Source organism: Ranitomeya variabilis, chromosome 1, assembly GCF_051348905.1.
Source record: "Ranitomeya variabilis isolate aRanVar5 chromosome 1, aRanVar5.hap1, whole genome shotgun sequence".
Lineage (NCBI taxonomy): Eukaryota > Metazoa > Chordata > Amphibia > Anura > Dendrobatidae > Ranitomeya > Ranitomeya variabilis.
In genome coordinates this window covers 446,139,897-446,163,120 of record NC_135232.1, presented here as the reverse complement: position 1 = coordinate 446,163,120, position 23,224 = coordinate 446,139,897, and the positions used below count along the sequence as shown (strand labels likewise).

The 23,224-nt window shown below is 42.1% G+C and overlaps 1 protein-coding gene across 4 annotated transcripts in view; it reads left to right on the top strand.

Moving 5' to 3' along the window:
* DENND4C (DENN domain containing 4C) overlaps positions 1-23,224 on the top strand; it is a 186,574-nt gene that overhangs the window by 130,580 nt on the left and 32,770 nt on the right. For 3 of the 4 annotated variants that reach the window (XM_077249748.1, XM_077249757.1, XM_077249733.1), the window contains 4 exons: positions 5,768-5,929; positions 9,171-9,308; positions 13,102-14,228; positions 19,218-19,395. In XM_077249748.1, coding sequence (XP_077105863.1) covers positions 5,768-5,929; positions 9,171-9,308; positions 13,102-14,228; positions 19,218-19,395 — 1,605 coding nt within the window. The remainder of the gene's footprint in view (positions 1-5,767; positions 5,930-9,170; positions 9,309-13,101; positions 14,229-19,217; positions 19,396-23,224) is intronic. The other variant, XM_077249741.1, reaches the window with a different exon arrangement.

Genomic DNA, 23,224 nt, shown 5'->3' with positions numbered 1-23,224 from the left:
ATTTTCCCAGGAGATGTATGAACCCAAGGACTTCAGTGCTGCAAAGCAACAGTGCTAACCTCTGAGTCTCCGTGTCCTCAGATTTTGTTATTTCACATGACTGCTATCATTTGGGGACCACTTTTTTCCAAAGTGCAAAATCTCTTAACCCCTTCCCGACCCATGACGCCACGTAGGCGTCATGAAAACCCGTGCCAATCCGACCCATGACGCCTATGTGGCGTCATGGAATGATCGCGTCCCTGCAGATCGGGTGAAGGGGTTAACTCCTATTTTCCCCGATCTGCAGGGAGAGGGGGAGTGGTACTTCAGCCCAGGGGGGGTGGCTTCACCCCCCCGTGGCTACGATCGCTCTGATTGGCTGTTGAAAGTGAAACTGCCAATCAGAGCGATTTGTAATATTTCACCTAAAAAACTGGTGAAATATTACAATCCAGCCATGGCCGATGCTGCAATATCATCGGCCATGGCTGGAAATACTAAAGTGACCCCCACACCCACCGATCGCCCCCCCAGTCCTCCGTTATGGGGTCCGGTCCCCTCCGTCCGCCTGCCGGCTCCCCCGTCCTCCTGTCCGCTCCCTCCTTGCTCATATCCACCCCCCCTGTGCTCCGATCCCCCCCCTGTGCTCCGATCCACCCCCCCACCACCCCTTCATACTTACCGATCCTCCCGGTGTCCGTACGTCTGCTCGCTGGGCGCCGCCATCTTCCAAAATGGCGGGCGCATGCTCAGTGCGCCCGCCGAATCTGTCAGTCGGCAGATTCCTTACAAGTAAATTTTGATCGCTGTGGTAGGTTCTACCACAGCGATCAAAATAAAAAAAATAATAAATAAACCCCCCCCCCTTTATCACCCCCATAGGGACAATAATAAAATAAAGAAATTTTTTTTTTTTTTACCACTAGGGTTAGGGTTAGGACTAGGGTTAGAACTAGGGGTAGGGTTAGGGGTAAGGTTAGGGTTACGGGTAGGGTTAGGGGTAGGGTTATGGCATGTGCACACAGAGCGGATCGGCCGCGGATCCGCAGCGGATGGGCCGCGGATCCGCAGCGGATCGGCAGCGGATGGGCCGCGGATCCGCAGCGGATCCGCAGCGGATGGGCCGCGGATCCGCAGCGGATTGGCCGCGGATCCGTAGCGGATTGGCCGCTGCGAATTCGAAGCAGTTTTCCATCAGGTTTACAGTACCATGTACACCTAAGGAAAACCAAATCCGCTGTGCCCATGGTGCGGAAAATTCCGTGCAGAAACGCTGCGTTGTATTTTCCGCAGCATGTCAATTCTTTGTGCGGATTCCGCAGCGTTTTACACCTGTTCCTCAATAGGAATCCGCAGGTGAAATCCGCACAAAAAAACACTGGAAATCTGCTGTAAATCCGCAGGTAAAACGCAGTGCCTTTTACCTGCAGATTTTTCAAAAATCGTGCGGAAAAATCTCACACGAATCCGCAACGTGGGCACATAGCCTTAGGGTTAGGGTTGGAATTAGAGTTAGGGTTGGAATTAGGGCTAGGGTTTGAAATAGGGTTAAGATTAGGCTTGTGGTTAGGGTTACGGATAGGGTTAGGGGTGTGTTGGGGTTACAGTTGTGGTTAGGGTTGGGATTAGGGTTACGGTTGGGATTAGGGTTAGGATTAGGGTTGGAATTAGGGTTACGGGTGTGTTGCGGTTAGGGTTGTGGTTAGGGGTGTGTTGGGGTTAGGGTTGTGATTAGGGTTATGGCTACAGTTGGGATTAGGATTAGGGGTGTGTTGGGGTTAGTGTTGAAGTTAGAATTGAGGGGTTTCCACTGTTTAGGCACATCAGGGGTCTCCAAACGCAACATGGCGCCACCATTGATTCCAGCCAATCTTGCGTTCAAAAAGTCAAATGGTGCTCCCGCCCTTCCAAGCCCCGACGTGCGCCCAAACAGTGGTTTACCCCCACATTTGGGGTACCAGCGTACTCAGGATAAACTGGGCAACAACTGTTGGGGTCCAATTTCTCCTGTTACCCTTGCAAAAATAAAAAATTACTTGCTAAAACATATTTTTTGAGGAAAGAACAATTATTTTTTATTTTCACGGCTCTGCGTTATAAACTTCTGTGAAGCACTTGGGGGTTGAAAGTGCTCACCACACATCTAGATAAGTTCCTTCGGGGGTCTAGTTTCCAAAATGGGGTCACTTGTGGGGTGTTTCTACTGTTTAGGCACATCAGGGGCTCTGCAAATGCAATGTGACGCCCGCAGACCATTCCATCAAAGTCTGCATTTCAAATGTCACTACTTCCCTTCCGAGCCCTGACGTGCGCCCAAACAGTGGTTTACCCCCACATATGGGGTATCAGCGTACTCACAACAAACTGGGCAACAAATATTGGGGTCCAAATTCTCCTGTTACCCTTGTGAAAATAAAAAATTGCTTGCTAAAACATCTTTTTTGAGGAAAGAAAAATGATTTTTTATTTTCACGGCTCTGCGTTGTAAACTTCTGTGAAGCACTTGGGGGTTGAACGTGCTCACCACACATCTAGATAAGTTCCTTGGGGGGTCTAGTTTCCAAAATGGGGTCACTTGGGGGGGGTTTCTACTGTTTAGGCATATCAGGGGCTCTGCAAACGTAACATGATGCCCGCAGACCATTCCATCAAAGTCTGTATTCCAAAACGTCACTACTTCCCTTCCGAGCCCCGGCATGTGCCCAAACAGTGGTTTACCCCCACATATGGGGTATTAGCGTACTCAGGAGAAACTGGACAACAACTTTTGGGGTCCAATTTCTCCTGTTACTCTTGCAAAAATAAAAAATTCTGGGCTAAAAAAATATTTTTGAGGAAAGGAAACACATTTATTATTTTCACGGCTCTGCGTTATAAACTTCTGTGAAGCACTTGGGGGTTCAAAGTGCTCACCACACATCTAGATAAGTTCCCTTGGGGGTCTAGTTTCCAAAATGGAGTCACTTGTTGGGAGTTCCTACTGTTTAGGCACATCAGGGGCTCTGCAAACGCAACCTGATGCCCGCAGAGCATTCAATCAAAGTCTGCATTTCAAAACGTCACTACTTCCCTTCCGAACCCCGACGTGTGCCAAAACAGTGGTTTACCCCCACATATGGGGTATCAGCGTACTCAGGAGAAACTGGACAACAACTTTTGGGGTCCAATTTCTCCTGTTACTCTTGCAAAAATAAAAAAATTCTGGGCTAAAAAAATATTTTTGAGGAAAGGAAACACATTTTTTATTTTCACGGCTCTGCGTTATAAACTTCTGTGAAGCACTTGGGGGTTCAAAGTGCTCACCACACATCTAGATTAGTTCCTTGGGAGGTCTAGTTTCCAAAATGGGGTCACTTGTGCGGGAGCTCCAATGTTTAGGCACACAGGGGCTCTCCAAACGCGACATGGTGTCCGCTAATGATTGGAGCTAATTTTCCATTCAAAAAGCCAAATGGCGTGCCTTCCCTTCCGAGCCCTGCCGTGCGCCCAAACAGTGGTTTACCCCCACATATGGGGTATCATCGTACTCAGGACAAACTGGACAACAACATTTGGGGTCCAATTTCTCCTATTACCCTTGGGAAAATAAAAAATTCTGGGCTAAAAATCATTTTTGAGGAAAGAAAAATTATTTTTTTATTTTCACGGCTCTGCGTTATAAACTTCTGTGAAGCACCTGGGGGTTATAAGTGCTCACTATGCATCTAGATAAGTTCCTTGGGGGGTCTAGTTTCCAAAATGGGGTCACTTGTAGGGGAGCTCCAATGTTTAGGCACACAGGGGCTCTCCAAACGCGACATGGTGTCCGCTAACGATTGGAGCTAATTTTCCATTCAAAAAGTCAAATGGCACGCCTCCCCTTCCGAGCCTTGCCGTGCACCCAAACAGTGGTTTACCCCCACATATGAGGTATCGGCATACTCAGGAGAAATTGCCCAACAAATTTTAGGATCCATTTTATCCTGTTGCCCATGTGAAAATGAAAGAATTGAGGCTAAAAGAAATTTTGTGTGAAAAAAAAGTACTTTTTCATTTTTGCGGATCAATTTGTGAAGCACCTGGGGGTTTAAAGTGCTCACTATGCCTCTAGATGAGTTCCTTGGGGGGTCTAGTTTCCAAAATGGGGTCACTTGTGGAGGAGCTCCAATGTTTAGGCACACAGGGGCTTTCCAAACGCGACATGGTGTCCGCTAACGATGGAGATAATTTTTCATTCAAAAAGTCAAATGGCGCTCCTTCCCTTCCGAGCCTTACCATGTACCCAAACAGTGGTTTACCCCCACATGTGAGGTATTGGTGTACTCAGGAGAAATTGCCCAACAAAATTTAGGATCCATTTTATCCTGTTGCCCATGTGAAAATGAAAAAATTGAGGCTAAAATAATTTTTTTGTGAAAAAAAAGTACTTTTTCATTTTTACGGATCAATTTGTGAAGCACCTGGGGGTTTAAAGTGCTCACTATGCTTCTAGATAAGTTCCTTGGGGGGTCTAGTTTCCAAAATGGGGTCACTTGTGGGGGAGCTCCAATGTTTAGGCACACGGGGGCTCTCCAAACGTGACATGGTGTCCACTAAAGATTGGAGCCAATTTTTCATTCAAAAAGTCAAATGGCGCTCCTTCCCTTCCGAGCCCTGCCGTGCGCCCAAACAGTGGTTTACCCCCACATATGAGGTATCAGCGTACTCAGGACAAATTGGACAACAACGTCCGTGGTCCAGTTTCTCCTTTTACCGCTGGGAAAATAAAAAAATTGTTGCTAAAAGATCATTTTTGTGACTAAAAAGTTAAATGTTCATTTTTTACTTCCATGTTGCTTCTGCTGCTGTGAAACACCTGAAGGGTTAATAAACTTCTTGAATGTGGTTTTGAGCACCTTGAGGGGTGCAGTTTTTAGAATGGTGTCACTTTTGGGTATTTTCAGCCATATAGAACCCTCAAAATGACTTCAAATGTGAGGTGGTCCCTAAAAAAAATGGTTTTGTAAATTTTGTTGTAAAAATGAGAAATCACTGGTCAAATTTTAACCCTTATAACTTCCTAGCAAAAAAAAAAATTGTTTCCAAAATTGTGCTGATGTAAAGTAGACATGTGGGAAACGTTATTTATTAACTATTTTGTGTCACATAACTCTCTGGTTTAACAGAATAAAAATTCAAAATGTGAAAATTGCGAAATTTTCAAAATTTTTGCCAAATTTCCGTTTTTTTCACAAATAAACTCAGAAATTATCGACCTAAATTTACCACTAACATGAAGCCCAATATGTCACGAAAAAACAATCTCAGAATCGCTAGGATCCGTTGAAGCGTTCCTGAGTTATTACCTCATAAAGGGACACTGGTCAGAATTTCAAAAAACGGCAAGGTCATTAAGGCCAAAATAGGCTGGGTCATGAAGGGGTTAAAGGGGTTGTATGATCTTCAGGAGTGAAACACTACTCTGCCTCCCAGCTTATTGCTTTCCTGAAGCTCAACAATTTGAACCCGCAGCGTAGTTGCACTGCCATCCTGAGCTGTGACCTCTCCGATGCTGCAAGCGGAGAAACTAGCAATTCAGACTATTTCAGTGCTGCCCTTGCAAGATGTATGGCAAGCACTAAACAATAAAAGTAAATTGTGATGGTATTGCCAGTTAAAGCCCATTTTTTGTTGTAAAATATATATATAAATGTATTTTTAATGTGGCAAAATTTGTGCCTTAATAGAAACTTGAAAAAGTGTATTAAAATGTAATACTTTACCACTTTAATCACCTTTTCATTCCTATAATGGTTATGCTCTGCAGGTGATCACATCAATGAGGGGCCAGGACCCAAAGATGAACTTCACAGGAAAAGCACTTTAATTCTTGAAGAGCCAAAAGCTTTGATAGAAACAGATTCTTCTTCACAGTTAAAGAACCATCCAGTTGAAAATGGAAGCACACCTCAATCTGCGGATGTAGCTGGTAAAGTCTTAACTTGCTTTTCAGCTCTTGTCACACAAATTTAAGGCTTTATCCAGTTTCAGAAAACCCCTGTCCCCAGGAGCAGTTTATTTTAAAAAACAAAAAATTCTTCTTTACTACTCCTTCCGGGGTCCAGCCCTGAGTGTTCCACACATCTCCTGCAGCCAGTAACAGACATCAGGAGCAGCGGTTGACCAAGAGAGGGCAAGTATAGCACAGTTGTTCTGAAACTGGAGAAAACCTTTAAAGACTACCCATTTTTTTAATTTATATTTTTTTATTTCTTACAAGCGCTGCAGATATATGGGGTCTGGGTCCTAATACCTCTACCGATTGTGCAAAAAACTGCTCTGAAACACTCTTCTCAGCAAACAGAAGCAATCTGCTCCTAAATGAGAACTTTCACAGAGTGGCGTACACGCTCATAGACTTTGAATTAACCTGTACAACGCCATGCGCACACAAGCATGCAGGAGTTGAGCGCTTATGTTTGCTGAATCCAAAATTGTATGAAATCGATTTAAATTGCTATTTCATAACCCAATCTTGCTAAAAAAGAACATGAAACCATTCTCTATGAACATGTGCAAATATGAAGAGACCTTTTCTGTTCTACTTTGACTTAAAAGGAATCTGTCAGTAGGATCAACCCTCCTAATCCGTCTATATGGGCATGTAGGTCATAGGAAGCTGAATAAAACAATACCTTCATATGTGATCTGATGTCTTATTCCTGAGAAATCCACATTTCTCTTATATGTAAGTGACCTCTTCCAGGCTATGGGGTGGATGCTGCCTGGAAGATAACTCTGCCTCCAGAGTTTTTTGCATGAAGGCGGAGTTGTCAGACAAGTAAAAGGAGAAATTAACTTTGTCTTCTTGCAAACACGTTTTTTTGCAGCTCTCTTAGTTCTGCTGTATGGTAACAATATTGCAATCCTATCTGCCTGAGAGATGGAAGCTGAAGCTAAGAGGAACCTGCAGATGTGTCAGGATAATCACACACAGCTCTGCAGTGAGATCAGGAGAGCAGAGAGCGCCCATTACATATCACACTGGTAACTCCCCCTTCATGTAACATAAGCTCCGGAGGCAGAGTTAGAGCCTGGAAGAGCTCATTTATATAAAGAGGATGATTTCTCCACACCAACAAGACATTTAATATGAGACACACAGGGAGGACTGTTGTCAGCAGTCTATAACCTGTATGCCTATATTAATAAATAGGTCAAATGTGGTGACAGATTCCTTTTAAAGGGAATCTGTCACAATTATCCACTGCCTCCCTTTCCTTCCCCCTTTCCCCATCAAACTTAATTCGGGTGGCTCACTGAAAGATATATTCGCCACACCTCTACTGATTCATTATGTTTCTCCCTGACTGAAAAATCACTTTTTTATTCATATACAAATTAAGCCTAAATGGTTACTTTACTTTCAAGTAACTTTTCAGAATAAGATGTGTTATATACATATATATATAATTTCTGGCCATTATAGGACTTACATGCTTAAATTTTCACCGGTTTTCCCATCTGCATTCTCTTTGTAATTTGCAATCCAGGGGTATCAGTGGGATGAAATTAGCTGCTGTGATTTATCCTATATGCAAAGCACAGAGGGGAATGTCTGCTCTTGATTTACTTTATAGCTCACACAGACTAGCTGCAGCAACATGGTGGACATTATACCGCAGAGCTGAGCTGTGCTCATCTGAACCCACCTCTGATGTGAACTACATAATTTGTTACAGAGCCCTGCATGATGGTTTTCTGTCTACCTCTCTATTTTCCTGTCCCTGCTCCTCACTCCTCCTTCCCCATCCATCTGAGCAAGATGGAGATTTGAGCTGATTTTCCCGCACTGGATTACAAGTTCAGGAGGCAGGGGGAAGAGGAAGAAGTGTCTGATTAAGGGGAAGGCAGCGGATTTCTCTGATCAGATACATTACAGCGTTTATTACAGTTGCCTGTATTCTTAATTTCTGCAATGTTTGTTGAAAGGACAGTTCCTTTTTAAGTGCTTGGGGTGTGTTTAAAGCACTTCTCATGTCTCCGCTTTCCTGTCTATTTTCCCAGCCTGTCATACCTTCTTCTGCTTGACTGACCGCTCACTGGCTTGACTCTACAATCGGGGAGCTGTAAGTGAAGCAGAGGAAGGTATGCTTGGGCTAGGAATAGAGCCAGGGGGAGGCAGAGGCTTGTGAACTGCTCTCATCCTTCCAGTTCACTTAATCTTCATTTGCCGATGAAGCAACAGATTACACCAGTAAAGGTGTTGTTGTCATTATCTTTCAGAGAGCAACATGACCTTATAAACAGTTTCTTTCCATGCATGTCTTAGGCTGGGTTCACATTGCGTTAATGGGTGATCGCTAACGGACAGCGTTGCACGGCGAAAATGTCGCAATTAACGCCGTGCAACGGGTCCGTTAGCGCACCCATTGACAGCAATGTTAATTTCGCCAGCAGCGCATCACTAGCGCGTGCCTTTTTCGGCTCGCGCTAGTGATGTGCCGTTCTTCTGTGACGCGCCTCGGACGCTGCTTGCAGCGTCCGCGGCGCGCCCGAGGTCCGTTCCCCGCTCTCGCAGATCGGGGATCTGCGAGAGCGGGGACGTTAACGCGACCCACAAACGCGATCCATAAAAATACATTGCGTTAGCGCAATCCGCTAGCGCTAAATGGATTGCCCTAACGCAATGTGAACCTAGCCTTAGATAAACCTGATATGTCTTATTATGAGTGGTGTCATGAAAACACTTGCATAAACAAATATCCGCAAATCAGGGTGAACTTTAGCAACGTTCCTCCAGAACAATGTGAAATACTAATGAAACAATCATTTTCTGTATAACTTTGTTATTGCTTCGTGTACTTAATTTTTCCCAAACTGCTGCTGTATTTTGGCCTAGTTTTGGAAAATAATGACACACTGTGATTTTTTTATTTGGTGTGGTTCATCGAAGTTATTTACCTAATTCGAAGATGTTCTAAGGACGAAATGTTTATTATGCCCATGTGAAACCATAGAATTCAAAGATGTACGTGAGTTTTCTCATGACTGTAATTCTAGATGGGCTTGCTAGTAATTTAACTGATCTTTCTTTTTTATTTTATTTTTTTTGAATCAGGTAATTTTTTTTATTATTTTTAAAACCTGTTACAATATATGACAGGATATCCAAGTCAAAGCCTTTGAACTCCAACAGACTTATCTATGTTTGCTTATTTGTATATCAGTAGATCCTGATGGCGAAAGTGAAAATCATATGACAATCTCTGAGACTAGAAGTCCACCAGAATCTCCTCCATATGGAAGTAGTATTGTTAAAGTGCCCTCTGGAATATTTGATGTTACAAGGAGGAAAAGCAGTAGTGGTGAGTTGTAATATTCTGGAATGACATATTTTGAGTGCGAGTAGTTAATTTGATTAGAATTGTTGCCTCGAAAAAAGCTATAAGAAAGGAAGCTAAGAAAGGAAGCTGTCTCCGTGATCAGCTGATGGACGAAGATCTGACTTCTGTGCTGGTCTGCATGCTGAGACAAATTGGCAGCCGACCTAGTAATCATCCAATACTAAACATATACACTCACCGGCCACTTTATTAGGTACACCATGCTAGTAACGGGTTGGACCCCCTTTTGCCTTCAGAACTGCCTCAATTCTTCGTGGCATAGATTCAACAAGGTGCTGGAAGCATTCCTCAGAGATTTTGGTCCATATTGACATGATGGCATCACACAGTTGCCGCAGATTTGTCGGCTGCACATCCCAAAGATGCTCCATACAAGGCAGGATGGATCCATGCTTTCATGTTGTTTACGCCAAATTCTGACCCTACCATCCGAATGTCGCAGCAGAAATCGAGACTCATCAGACCAAGCAACGTTTTTCCAATCTTCTACTGTCCAATTTCGATGAGCTTGTACAAATTGTAGCCTCAGTTTCCTGTTCTTAGCTGAAAGGAGTGGTACCCGGTGTGGTCTTCTGCTGCTGTAGCCCATCTGCCTCAAAGTTCGACGCACTGTGCGTTCAGAGATGCTCTTAGGCCTACCTTGGTTGTAACGGGTGGCGATTTGAGTCACTGTTGCCTTTCTATCAGCTCGAACCAGTCTGCCCATTCTCCTCTGACCTCTGGCATCAACAAGGCATTTCCGCCCACAGAACTGCCGCTCACTGGATTTTTTTTCTTTTTCGGACCATTCTCTGTAAACCCTAGAGATGGTTGTGCGTGAAAATCCCAGTAGATCAGCAGTTTCTGAAATACTCAGACCAGCCCTTCTGGCACCAACAACCATGCCACGTTCAAAGGCACTCAAATCACCTTTCTTCCCCATACTGATGCTCGGTTTGAACTGCAGGAGATTGTCTTGACCATGTCTACATGCCTAAATGCACTGAGTTGCCGCCATGTGATTGGCTGATTAGAAATTAAGTGTTAACAAGAAGTTGGACAGGTGTACCTAATAAAGTGGTCGGTGAGTGTATACTGACTAGTCAGTGTCAAGAACACTGACTGGTGAAGTGAGTAATATTGAATATCTCATTGCAATGGCACCTGCGAAGGGGTTGGATATACAGGTGCTTCTCACAAATTGGAATATCATCAAAAAGTTAATTTATTTCAGTTCTTCAATACAAAATGTGAAACTCATATATAGAGTCATTACAAACAGTGATCTATTTCAAGTATTTTTGTTAATGTTGATGATTATGGCTTACAGCCAATGAAAACCCAAAAGTCATTATCTCAGTAAATTACAATAATTAACAAAAACACCTGCAAAGGGTTCCTAAGCATTTAAAAAGGTCCCTTAGTCTGTTTCAGTAGGCTCCACAATCATGGGGGAAGACTGCTGACTTGACATGTCCAGAAGGCAGTCACTGACACACTCCAGAAGGAGGGTAAGCCACTAAAGGTCATTGCTAAAGAAGCTGGCAGTTCAGAGTGCTGTATCCAAACATATTAATGGAAAGTTGAGTGGATGGAAAAAGTGTGCTAGAAAAAGGTGCACAAGCAACCGGGTTAACCGCAGCCTTAAAAGGATTATGAAAAGGCCATTCCAAAATTTGGGGGATATTTACAAGGAGTGGACTGCTGCAGGAGTCATTGCTTCAAGAGCCAACACACACAGACATATCCAGGACATGGGCTACAAGTGTCGCATTGCTTGTGTCAAGCCACTCATGACCAATGGACAACGCCAGAAGCATTTTACCTGGGTCAAGGAGAAAAATAACTGGACTGTTGCTCAGTGGTCCAAGGTGTTGTTTCAGATGAAAGTAAATTTTGCATTTCATTTGGAAACAGATTCCAGAGTCTGGAGGAAGAGTGGAGAGGCACATAATCCAATCTGGTTGAGGTCTAGTGTGAAGTTTCCACAATCAATGATGGTTTGGAGAGCCATGGCCTCTGCTGGTGTAGGTCCACTGTGTTTTATCAAGGCCAAGGTCAGCGCAGCCGTCTACCAGGAAATTTTAGACCACTTCATGCTTCCTTCTGCCGACAAGCTTTTTGGAGATGGAAATGTCATTCTCCAATAGGACTTGGCACCTGTCCACACTGCCAAAAGTACTAATACCAGGTTTAAAAAAAAACAGTATCACTGTGCTTGATTGGCCAGCAAACTTGCCTGACCTTAACCCTATAGAGAATCTATGGGGTTTTGTAAAGAGGAAGATGAGACACCTGACCCAACAATGCAGACGAGCTGAAGGCTTCTGTCAAAGCAACCTGGGCTTCCATAACACTTCAGCAGTGCCACAGGCTGATCACCTCCATGCTATGCCACATTGATGCAGTAATTGAAAAAGGAGCCCGACCAAGTATTGAGTGCATTTACTGAACCTACATATCAGTAGGCCAACAATTTGGATTTTAAAATCATTTTTCAAGCTGATATTGTTAAGTATTCTAATTTACTGAGATAATGACTTGTGTTTATATTGGTTGTAAGATCACTCTGTTTGTAATGACTCTATATAATATATTAACTTTTTGATGATATTCTAATTTTGTGAGGAGCACCTGTATTAAGCAGTAAGTAACCAGTCAGTACTTGAAATTGATCTATAAATTGGTAAAATGTGCAAACATAAGGATCAGTTTGATAGGGTATCTTGATTTTGATGCTCCCATCGCTTCTTCCCAGCCAACGCACAGGCAGCCGATGGGTTACTATGGCAGTCGGGATTCCCCCCCCCCATAGCTGCTGTCTTGGTCCTCCTGGAAAGCACAGTCTTCGGTTGGGCTCCATAGGAGAAAGTCTTTTGTACTACATATTGCAGTACGTTTTGTGAGTATTCAAGCAAGTGCAGGTTCAAGGTCTAGTAAAGAAAAGAGAAGAAATACATCTAAAAGTTTAAATCACTCCCCCTGTTCAAAAATGAAAAATAATTTAAAAAATTATATTTTGTAAAATTAATATTGTCATTCAAAACTTAGTATGTCTCACTGTAAAATAAAAAACAAAAAAAAATTATACAGCAATGTTGCCAAAAAACCTATTGCTCTTGAAAGAACTAGAGGAAAAGGTGAGACTGCAAAAATGAATACGGTAATTGCCTGGTCTTTAAAAGAGGTAAAATGTAGGAAAAAGGATAGGGAGGATTTCTAAGACGTGTCAGACAGCGGTTATGGCTGATCAGAGATCGTGCAGCATTATTTTTGAACGTTCAGATTCGCATCTCCCAATACATTACATTATCAATGTTAGAATCTGAGGACCTTGCTTTTAATATTTCTATATCCTGAGCAGGTAAAACCAGCTGACGTAAAGATCTCTAATGATTTTACAAGTTAATGAAATTGCTGCATCCACTAAAGGCACGATTATCATGGGATAATCATGCAATCTAAAGAGGCTGCCGATCACCTGACAAAGAAGCAAGACACACATTCATCAAATGTAATGATCTTTTGGTTTGCACAAAAGATCATTGTTCTCGGCAGCTCATCATCCTGTGTAAACAAGACCTGTGCTGCAGAGAACAATATGACAGGCTTTCCGATCATTCAGTGTGTTTCTGAAGCTGGGTTGGTGTGTAAACAGATTGGTAATCGTATTGCCGCATGTTTAACATCACATTGAAGAAACTATGTTTATTATGATTCATATTTGCATGAAAATGCTCTTACTTGGATTTAATCCTGTTTCCTCTGGTTGCAGGGAGTCTACAAATCCAAGTGCCTTCAGTTCAGGATTCTGGAGACGACTCTGTGTTTCTCAGTGATGCTCAGAGTAAGAAGTCTGGAGAAAAGGCCCAGAAGAGACAGAAGATGTTTGCTGAGAGAAGTTGCAGCTTTAGTGCAGACAGCCGTGCAGGCATGATAATGAAAAAAGGTAGCCTTGAGATGTCTACTGAGATCGCCATGAAGATGGGAGCCGATGCCAAGATACTTACTGCCGCATTATCAAAGACACCACCTCATCCACAGACCAACAAAGAATTCAGTTTTGATGACGCTGACTGTCCAGCTCCTAGTCAGAAATATGAGGGTCGGACTAGTGATCCAGCTCGCCAAGCCATGCAGACTCCAGAAAATGTCTTGGCTCTGGAAATCTTTGACCCCTTAGCTACTGTTAAAGAGGAAACTACATCAGAGTCATTAAAGTGTACAAGTGACACAGAAACTAATGATCCTCTAACGCTTTGTGTCAAGGACGCAGATGACCCAAACAAGAGGAACAGTTTTTACAACCTTCCCAAAGTAGTAGAAAGGGAAGGAGTGGAGAAAGGGCACGATCCACTATCACTGCTGGTTTCAGCATCTGTCGAAGACTATCCTCCTCCTGCCGAGGAAAAGTCTATCTCTCCTGTGGTAGCACGGAACCTAGCTGATGAAATTGAAAGCTATATGAACCTGAAAAGTCCCCTGGGGAATAAATCCTCTAGTATGGAACTTAAAAGCAATGATCCTCCTATGGAAAGTGGTAGTCCTAGCCAAGGGACAGCTGAGAGGCGATCTAGTCTGCCCGCTGACTCCATCCCTCCCTCCAATGTGCAGGGTGAAAATCAGAAAAATGCAGTATCCAGATCCAAAACCTTTACTACAACTCCAAAACACCACCTGAAAAACCAAAAGGAACGTTCTCTCTCACTAACGGCACTTGTCCGCAACTCTCAGCACGGTTCGCTGGGTTCAATGGTAAACTCCCTTCCTGGAATCAAGTTTGACAACCTCTTGACCGGGCCCAAAATGGATGTACTAAGGTCTGGAATGAAGCAAGCAGCCAATGTAGCCAGCAAAATGTGGGGGACAGTGGTGTCTGCATACAACTACTCTGATGATGAGGTGATGACTGTTTTTAAAATATAGTAGTATATCAGATTCTTGGGAGTCCAACTCTTGATTTGTGGGGTTGCTGGTAGACTCCGCCGACACAAAGGCTATTATGCATTTAGAGTACTTTCAAAAAGTAATACCGTATATACTCGAGTATAAGCCGACCCGAGTATAAGCCGACCCCCCCCTACTTTTGCCACAAAAAACTGGGAAAACTTATTGACTTGAGTATAAGCCTAGGGTTGAAAATGCAGCAGCTACCGGTGAATTTCAAAAATAAAAATAGATGCTCCATACCATTCATTATGGCCCCATAGATGCTCCATATAAAGCTGTGCCATATACAATGCTCTGCACCGTTCATTATGGCCCCATAGATGCTCCACATAAAGCTGTGCCATATATAATGCTCTGCACCGTTCATTATGGCCCCATAGATGCTCCATATAAAGCTGTGCCATATATAATGCTCTGTACCGTTCATTATGGTCCCATAGATTGTCCACATAAAGCTGTGCCATATATAATGCTCTGCACCGTTCATTATGGCCCCATAGATGCTCCACATAAAGCTGTGCCATATATAATGCTCTGCACCGTTCATTATGGCCCCATAGATACTTCACAGAAAGCTGTGCCATATATAATGCTCTGCACCGTTCAGTATGGCCCCATAGATGCTCCACAGAAAGCTGTGCCATATATAATGCTCTGCACCGTTCAGTTTGGCCCCATAGATGCTCCACATAAAGCTGTGCCACATATAATGCTCTGCACCGTTCATTATGGTCCCATAGATGCTCCATATAAAGCTGTGCCATATATAATGCTCTGCACCGTTCATTATGGTCCCATAGATTGTCCACATAAAGCTGTGCCATATATAATGCTCTGCACCGTTCATTATGATCCCATAGATGCTCCACATAAAGCTGTGCCATATATAATGCTCTGCACCGTTCATTATAGCCCCATAGATGCTCCATAGAAAGCTGTGCCATATATAATGCTCTGCACCGTTCATTATGGTCCCATAGATGCTCCATATAAAGCTGTGCTGTATATAATGCTCTGCATCGTTCATTATTTCCCCATAGATGCTCCACATAAAGCTGTGCCATATATAATGCTCTGCACCGTTCATTATGGCCCCATAGATGCTCCATAGAAAGCTGTGCCATATATAATGCTCTGCACGTTCATTATGGTCCCATAGATGCTCCACATAAAGCTGTGCCATATATAATGCTCTGCACCGTTCAGTATGGCCCCATAGATGCTCCATAGAAAACTGTGCAATATACAATGCTCTGCACCTTTGATTATGGCCCCATAGAAAGCTGTGCAATATATAATGCTCTGCACCGTTCATTATGGCCCCATAGATGCTCCATAGAAAGATGTGCCATATATAATGCTCTGCACCGTTCAGTATGGTCCCATAGATGCTCCACATAAAGCTGTGCCATATATAATGCTCTGCACCGTTCATTATGGCCCCATAGATGCTCCATAGAAAGCTGTGCCATATATAATGCTCTGCACCGTTCATTATGATCCCATAGATGCTCCACATAAAGCTGTGCCATATATAATGCTCTGCACCGTTCATTATAGCCCCATAGATGCTCCATAGAAAGCTGTGCCATATATAATGCTCTGCACCGTTCAGTATGGCCCCATAGATGCTCCATATAAAGCTGTGCCATATATAATGCTCTGCACCGTTCATTATGGGCCCCATAGATGCTCCACATAAAGCTGTGCCATATATAATGCTCTGCACCGTTCATTATGGCCCCATAGATGCTCCACATAAAGCTGTGCCATATATAATGCTCTGCACCGTTCAGTATGGCCCCATAGATGTTCCATAGAAAGCTGTGCAATATATAATGCTCTGCACCGTTCATTATGGCCCCATAGATGCTCCATATAAAGCTGTGCAATATATAATGCTGCTGCACCGTTCAGTATGGCCCCATAGATGCTCCATATAAATCTGTGCAATATATAATGCTGCTGCTGCAATAAAAAAAAAAATGACATACTCGCCTCTCTTGCTGCCCGCAGCTCCTCAGCGTCCCGTCTCGGCGTCTCTCCGCACTGACTGTTCAGGCAGACGGCAGCGCGCACACTAGTACGTCATCGCGCCCTCTGACCTGAACAGTCAGAGCAAGAGGAGCGGCACCCGGCATATGGAACGCGGACAGGTAACTATGACATACTTACCTGCTCCCGGCGTCCCTGGCTCCTTATCCCGGACAGCTGGTCTCCGGGTGCCGCAGCCTCTTCCTCTGTCAGCGGTCACCGTTATCGCTGATTAGAGGAATGAATATGCGGCTCCACCCTTATGGGAGTGGAGTCCATATTCATAACTTTAATGAGCGGTCCCACGTGACCGCTGAACAGGGGAAGAGCTGCGGCACTGAAGACCGTGGGACGGGCAGGGGGAGCGCCAGGAGCGCCGGGACTAGGTGAGTATGCGACAGTCCTCTCTCCCCCTCACCCGCCGACCCCACCGCCGATCATGACTCGAGTATAAGCCGAGAGGGGCAATTTCAGCCCAAAAATTTGGGCTGAAAATCTCGGCTTATACTCGAGTATATACGGTAATAGCTTGTATTTTGCTATTAAATTTATAGTCTTGTAAATGGGAAAATAATTCCTTATCCTTTGCCCTTCACAGTTATTGGATGGCTCTAATGTATGTTTAGGGTCACCAAAGACAAATCTTCACCTGTACTAATGGACTTTTCTTTCAATAAGCTGATTAACTATAATATGGATTTGACTTGACTATATTGCCGGGTTATAGTTAAAGGGGCTCTCTCTTTGGATTTTTTTTAATTTAAATGCATGTATTGGGGGATAAAAATCATTTTTACAATTACAAAATCTTGCACCGTTTGACTTTGATGTGGTATGTGGTAATATATCAGCTGAAAGAAGCTCAGAAGTAAAAAAATATACCATCAGTGACCCTCATAAGTGGGCTTACTGATGAATTCTCAGTAAACTCCTTATATTAGACAGGGCTACAGAAGGCAAACCTGCAAAGTGTTTTATTTAAACCATTTGTAAAACAAATTTTTAACCCTCCACAATGTCCTCTAAGTTGGACAGCACCTTTAAAAATGTATAAACCATCCAAAAGATACGAGCTGTTTCAACTAAAATTATAATGTTAAAGAGCAGTAGTAGGACAGGGCTGGAGGATGTGCCTAATATATGTGGAATTGAAACCATGCTGTGAAATTAAATCAGTGTTATATTTCACAAATTGGTACATAATTTTTCACTTTTTACTCTTCCCAATTGGATGATTTTCTGTTTGTAGCGCTTTAATTTTTTTATTCCAAGAGTTATACAGTATTTTTCGGTCTATAAGACGCACCTAGGTTTTAGAGGAGAAAATTGGGGGAAAAAATTGAAGCAAAAAATGTGGTAAATTCTGTACTTAATATCCCCTATCCTGGTATATATGGTCCCCTCCTCCCCTTCCTGGTATGCATGGCCCTCATCCTTATCCTGGTATGCAGGACCCCCATCTCGTCCTAGTATGCATGGCCCTATCCTGGTATGCAGGACCCCCATCTCATCCTAGTATGCATGGCCCTGTCCTGGTATGATTGGCCCCCATCTTGTCCTAGTGTGCATGGCCCTATCCTGGTATGATTGGCCCCCATCTCGTCCTAGTATGCATGGCCCTATCGTGGTATGATTGGCCCCCATCTCGTCCTAGTATGTATGGCCCTATCGTGGTATGATTGGCCCCCATCTCGTCCTAGTATGCATGGCCCTATCCTGGTATGATTGGCCCCCATCTAAAAAAATTAAAAAAACACAAACCATCACACTTACCTTCCTGGCCCTCCCTCGCAGCGTCCTGCTCCTGTGCCAGCAACTGCTTAATGCTTGTAAGCAGCGCATGGCAGGGACGTCATGCGCTGCTTTCAAGCCGAAGGGAAGCTGCCGGAATACTCACTGCTCTGCTGCAGCGCCGGCCCCTGCCTGCAAAAGGGGATTTTCTTTTCAATATATGCAGTGGGGGAAATAAGTATTTGATCCCTTGCTGATTTTGTAACAGTCTATAATTTTAAGGGTAGGTTAATTGTAACATTGAGAGAAAAAATAAAATCCAGAAAATCACATTGTATAAATTATATAAATGTATTTGCATTTTGCAGTGAGAAATAAGTATTTGATTAGAGATGAGCGAATTTGTTCAGGTTCCCTCTTATTCGGTAAGCTATAGCGCTTGCCGAATAAGCTGCAGAGAGAACCTGGCTCATCTGATCGGTGCCACAACTGCATGTGTCGTGGCTGTGTCACAGCACATGCATGGAGAGTCAATTTGTAGGGGATCAGATACTTATTTCTCCCTGCAAATTGCAAATACATTTATAATTTATACAATGTGATTTTCTGGATGTTATTTTTGATATTCTATCTCTCAATATTAAAAGTAACCTACACTTAAAATTATAGACTGTTCATGTCTTTGTCAGTGGGCAAACTTACAAAATCAGCAAGGGACCACATACTCATCTCTCCCACTGTATATAGGATATTTATTATGTAAAATAGGGGGCAGGTTACCTGCCAGAAGCCATACAGATGAATATGTAAGCAGCGCACCACTTGAAGACCCCCCACACAGGATGCCCCATAGCACGAGAATATCATTAAGTCAAAACTGAAAATAAAGATTACACAACAACCACAAGACAGATTTCATCAACCAAGGTATCATTTTAATCAGTATAACGGCGCCGACCTGACAGTGTCTCTAGGTTACTGTGCACAATCCTGCTGACAGGTTCCCTTTAAAGACGTTCCCTCAATATGGCATCCAGGTGCCTTTGTTCCCATTTATTAGAGCTGCTGATCTTTTTGTAAAATATTGTTACCTTGAGCGATTGTCCTCAGTGTTAAAATACCAATCAATTTTTTTTCATATAAATCCTATTTACCCTTTCCAATTATCTTTTATAGGAAGAAGTTAATAAAGATAATTATCAGTTTCCTTTGAATATTGAAGAACACTCTCTAGGTGACAACGCAGCTTCCAAAACAGGCTTCCAAAGACTTTCTACAAGCAGCTTGAATCAGAGCAGCACCAGTCTGGGCAGCAGCAGCAGTGGCGGCACCAGTAAACAGAGCGCCACTAACAGTATGGGCCTTCTATTCAGATTAATTTTTACATCATTCGATTTTAGTCATATTTTACTTAAAGGGGTATTCCCATCTCCAAGATCCTAGCCCAATATGTAGTAGGTGTAATAGTAATAATATTAGCAAATACCTCCAATTAGAAATGTAGTACAGTTCTTCTTATTTGCTATGTTGCTTTCTCCATGTAAGGCATTATAGCAGCTTAGGTATCCATGGTTATGACCACTCGTATAGTGACAATTAGCTGTTATTGGTTGTAACCATGGATACACAAGCTACTGCAATGCCCTGCACATGAGGTAAGCGGCATAGCGGATTTTAAAAACCTTCATTTCTAATTTGGGAGATTTGCTAATATTATTATAATAAAACATTATTTATTGGCATAGGATCTTGGCGCTGAGAATACCCCTTTTAAGGTTCTTGGATGTGAAGTTGCTGAGCAGAACTCTACTCTCATCTATGGGAGTTCAAAATAGGTGAACATGCTTAGAAATATTTTTGCAACTCCCATGAAAGTGAATGGGAGAAGCATTTCAATTACTACTGTTTTATTGCTGCATTCTGTTAATATTTTATCTGTGGCCATTGTAGAGAATTCAAAGAGGTCCTGATCAATCAGGGTTTTAATAAAAAAAAAACAACAACATATAAATCCAATTACGATGCGTTTCAGCCCATCACAGGCTTTCATCAACAATGAGAAAAGAAAGATTTGTACAACATATAAAGGGTAACTCAAGGGAAGTGACCTCATCACAGAGAATTGTATGGAGACTGCGCAACAAAATTATTAAACAAAAAACAAATGTGAATTCTCACTGTGAAAGAAGAGGAATATTCAAATACATGATAATATCACATATAGAACATGCATATATATATATTAAATGTATGACCATTAACAAATACACTTACAACATCTACAGGAGTTTGTATGTTCTCCCCGTGTTTGTGTGACACAAACAAGACATACTGATAGGGAATTTAGATTGTGAACCCCAATGGGGAGAGTGCCAATAATGTCTGTAAGCACTGCGGAATTAATGGCACTATATAAGCAATGTATGATAAAGTAAATAGTATTCCCTCCTTCAAAAATAAATATACAGCTTACATAGTGGTTATGTCTCAATATGGATGCATCATGCTCTGATGTATAGTCTTTGTCATTTATGCTATCTAATAATATTACTATTGAATTATTATTCTACTTATTCTTTTACTTTCATTTGTTTAAATTTGGGGAAATTAAAAAAAAAATTGTATTTTCTTAAATTTTGGATTTTTTGTTTACTTTATTTAACCTTATGTGGAAAAAGTAAACCAAAAGGTCATATATAATATATAAAAAACATCAAAGCTCAAATTATAATACAATAACCACTTAATTATATTCAGCTGCACAAGAAGATGTTTTTTCTAACTGATGATCAGCACATTCGTGAAGTCTGAAAAAGGGAGGTGGGGAAAAAAAAGGTTATTGATCCCCTGTAATATGGCTAATCTCCTGATCCCTATTTAACCCCTTCAGATCCAATGTTTGCAATGCGTGTAAACACAAGGCTTTTTTGCAATGAAGAATGCTTTTAATATTCCCACCCCTCCTGGGTATCCTCACTTGTTCAATGGCTTCATATTTAAGTTTAGCAAGTGGGGAGGGGCCCCTTGATTTACTTCTGACCTTCCATGGTTTCCTTAATAGTGTTGAGAGGAACAGAAATTTGAGTTGTTTTATGATTTGTAAAAAATAAGTTTTTTTGAGCACCATGGTGTTTAAAAAGGGTGACAACACATTAAAAACAGATCTCTTTAAAAAAAAAAAAAAAAAAAAGAAAAAGCACTGATAAAAATAGCTTGGCAATATCTACATTACAGTTTCAGAGGATAAAAAGCATAGTTACTGATTCCTCAGTGACTGAGTCCATCAATGTGATAAATCTTATTAAATGTCTGTGCGGGTTCCTATATGATGGAGAGAAAATCCAGTATGTTGGCACCCACATCTGTGGACTATCAGATGTGGCAATATTTTATTGTCACTTCCTTGTTATCTTAGAGAACCTGTCAGCAGGATTTAGCCCTATAATCTAAAGGCATGGCCATAATGGCACCGTAATGCTGATTAATCTGCTGCCTGATGTGAAGGGATCCATTAAGTGGCTGCTGAATACTCGCCTTGTGAAGTTTTCAGAAAATAACGTCTTTTGCTCTTCAGTGTTCTTCGGGGCAGGACTTGGGGGCAGAGTCATCTTCTCCGCCCCCTCCAGCCTCCTCTGTTTCTTGTGCAGTGAACAAGTGAGGATTCCCAGGAGGGGTGGGAATATTAAAAGGATTCTTCATCTCAAAGAAGCCTTGTGGGTACACGCATTGGATCCGAAGGGGTTAAATATGGTTTATTAGCTGTATTATGAGATCGAGAACCTTTTTTTTCTTTTTTTCATCTCCCTTTTTCAGACTTCACAAATGCACTGATCATCAGTTAGAAAAAACATTATCTTGTGGATTTGAATATAATAGAGTGGATATTGTATTATGACAGAGGTCCCCAATGTCACAAACGTCACCATCTAGAGATCTGCTCTTCATAGTTATTTGCTAGACTTAGTGCTAATGCACCAAGCTGGCAGAAAGCCGCGAGCCACAGGTTGGGGACTCCTGTGTTATAATTTGAGGTTTGATGTATTTTTTATAATATGACTTTTTGGTTTAGTCTTTCCACATGAGGTTGAATGAAGTAAATGAAAAAAAAATTAAGAAAATACAAAAAAATACGGTATATATTTTTCAAAAAATAAAAGGTTAAACAGAATAATAATTCAATAGTAATATTGTGAGATATCATCAATAACAGACTATACAGCAGAGTATGATTCATCCATATTGAGACATATCCATTATGTGAGCTGTATACTTATTCTAGGAGAGAATACTATACTATAGTGTATTTGTTAATGGTTATAAATTTCATGGATATATGCATGTTTTCTACATGATATTATCATGTATTTGAATATTCCTCTTCTTTCACGTTTTGTTTGTTTTTTTGTTTAATAATTTTGTCGTGCTGTCTCCTTGCAATTCTTTGTTATGAGGTCACTTCCCTTGAGTTACCCTTTATATGTTGTACAAATCTTTCTTTTTCCCATTGTTGATGAAAGCCTGGGATGGCTGAAACGCTTCCTAATTGGATTTATGTGTTTATTGGATTGAAACCCTGATTCATCAGTATGTGAGTACCAGGACCTTTTTGAATTTTATACATTGCATTTTCCTTGAGCACCACTTCACATGGAGTACCAATCCATTTGTATAATTTATATCCTGGCCGCTGCATTCACTTACATTCACCGTCTTTTCACAAACTCTTTACACTCCATCCTTATCAGCCCCTCTGTCTTATCCTCTCCTATGTATAGCACTCACGCTTTTTTCACAATGCTAAACTGCACAGATCCATTCAGTCCCACCATACAACACAAGACACCCTCTCACAAATCACTTAATCATCTGCTCACTCTGTCTATCCTCCTCTTAGTCACAGGAGATATCTCTCCTAACCCTGGCCCTTCATGTTATAGTAAGTCGAACCCTTCACCTACCACACTCAGAAACTCCTCAAATCTCATTAATATTCCCTGCATGCCTTTTGTCTCTTTTTAAGTGTGCCCTCTGGATTTCTTGCTCAGCGTGTAATAAACTCTCCTTCATCCATGACTTCTTCCTTTCTAATTCTCTTAACCTTCTGGCTCTTATTGAAACCTTGATCCAGCAGTCAGACACCATCGCTGCTGCTTCTGCTCTCATTTGGTGGACTACATTTCTTT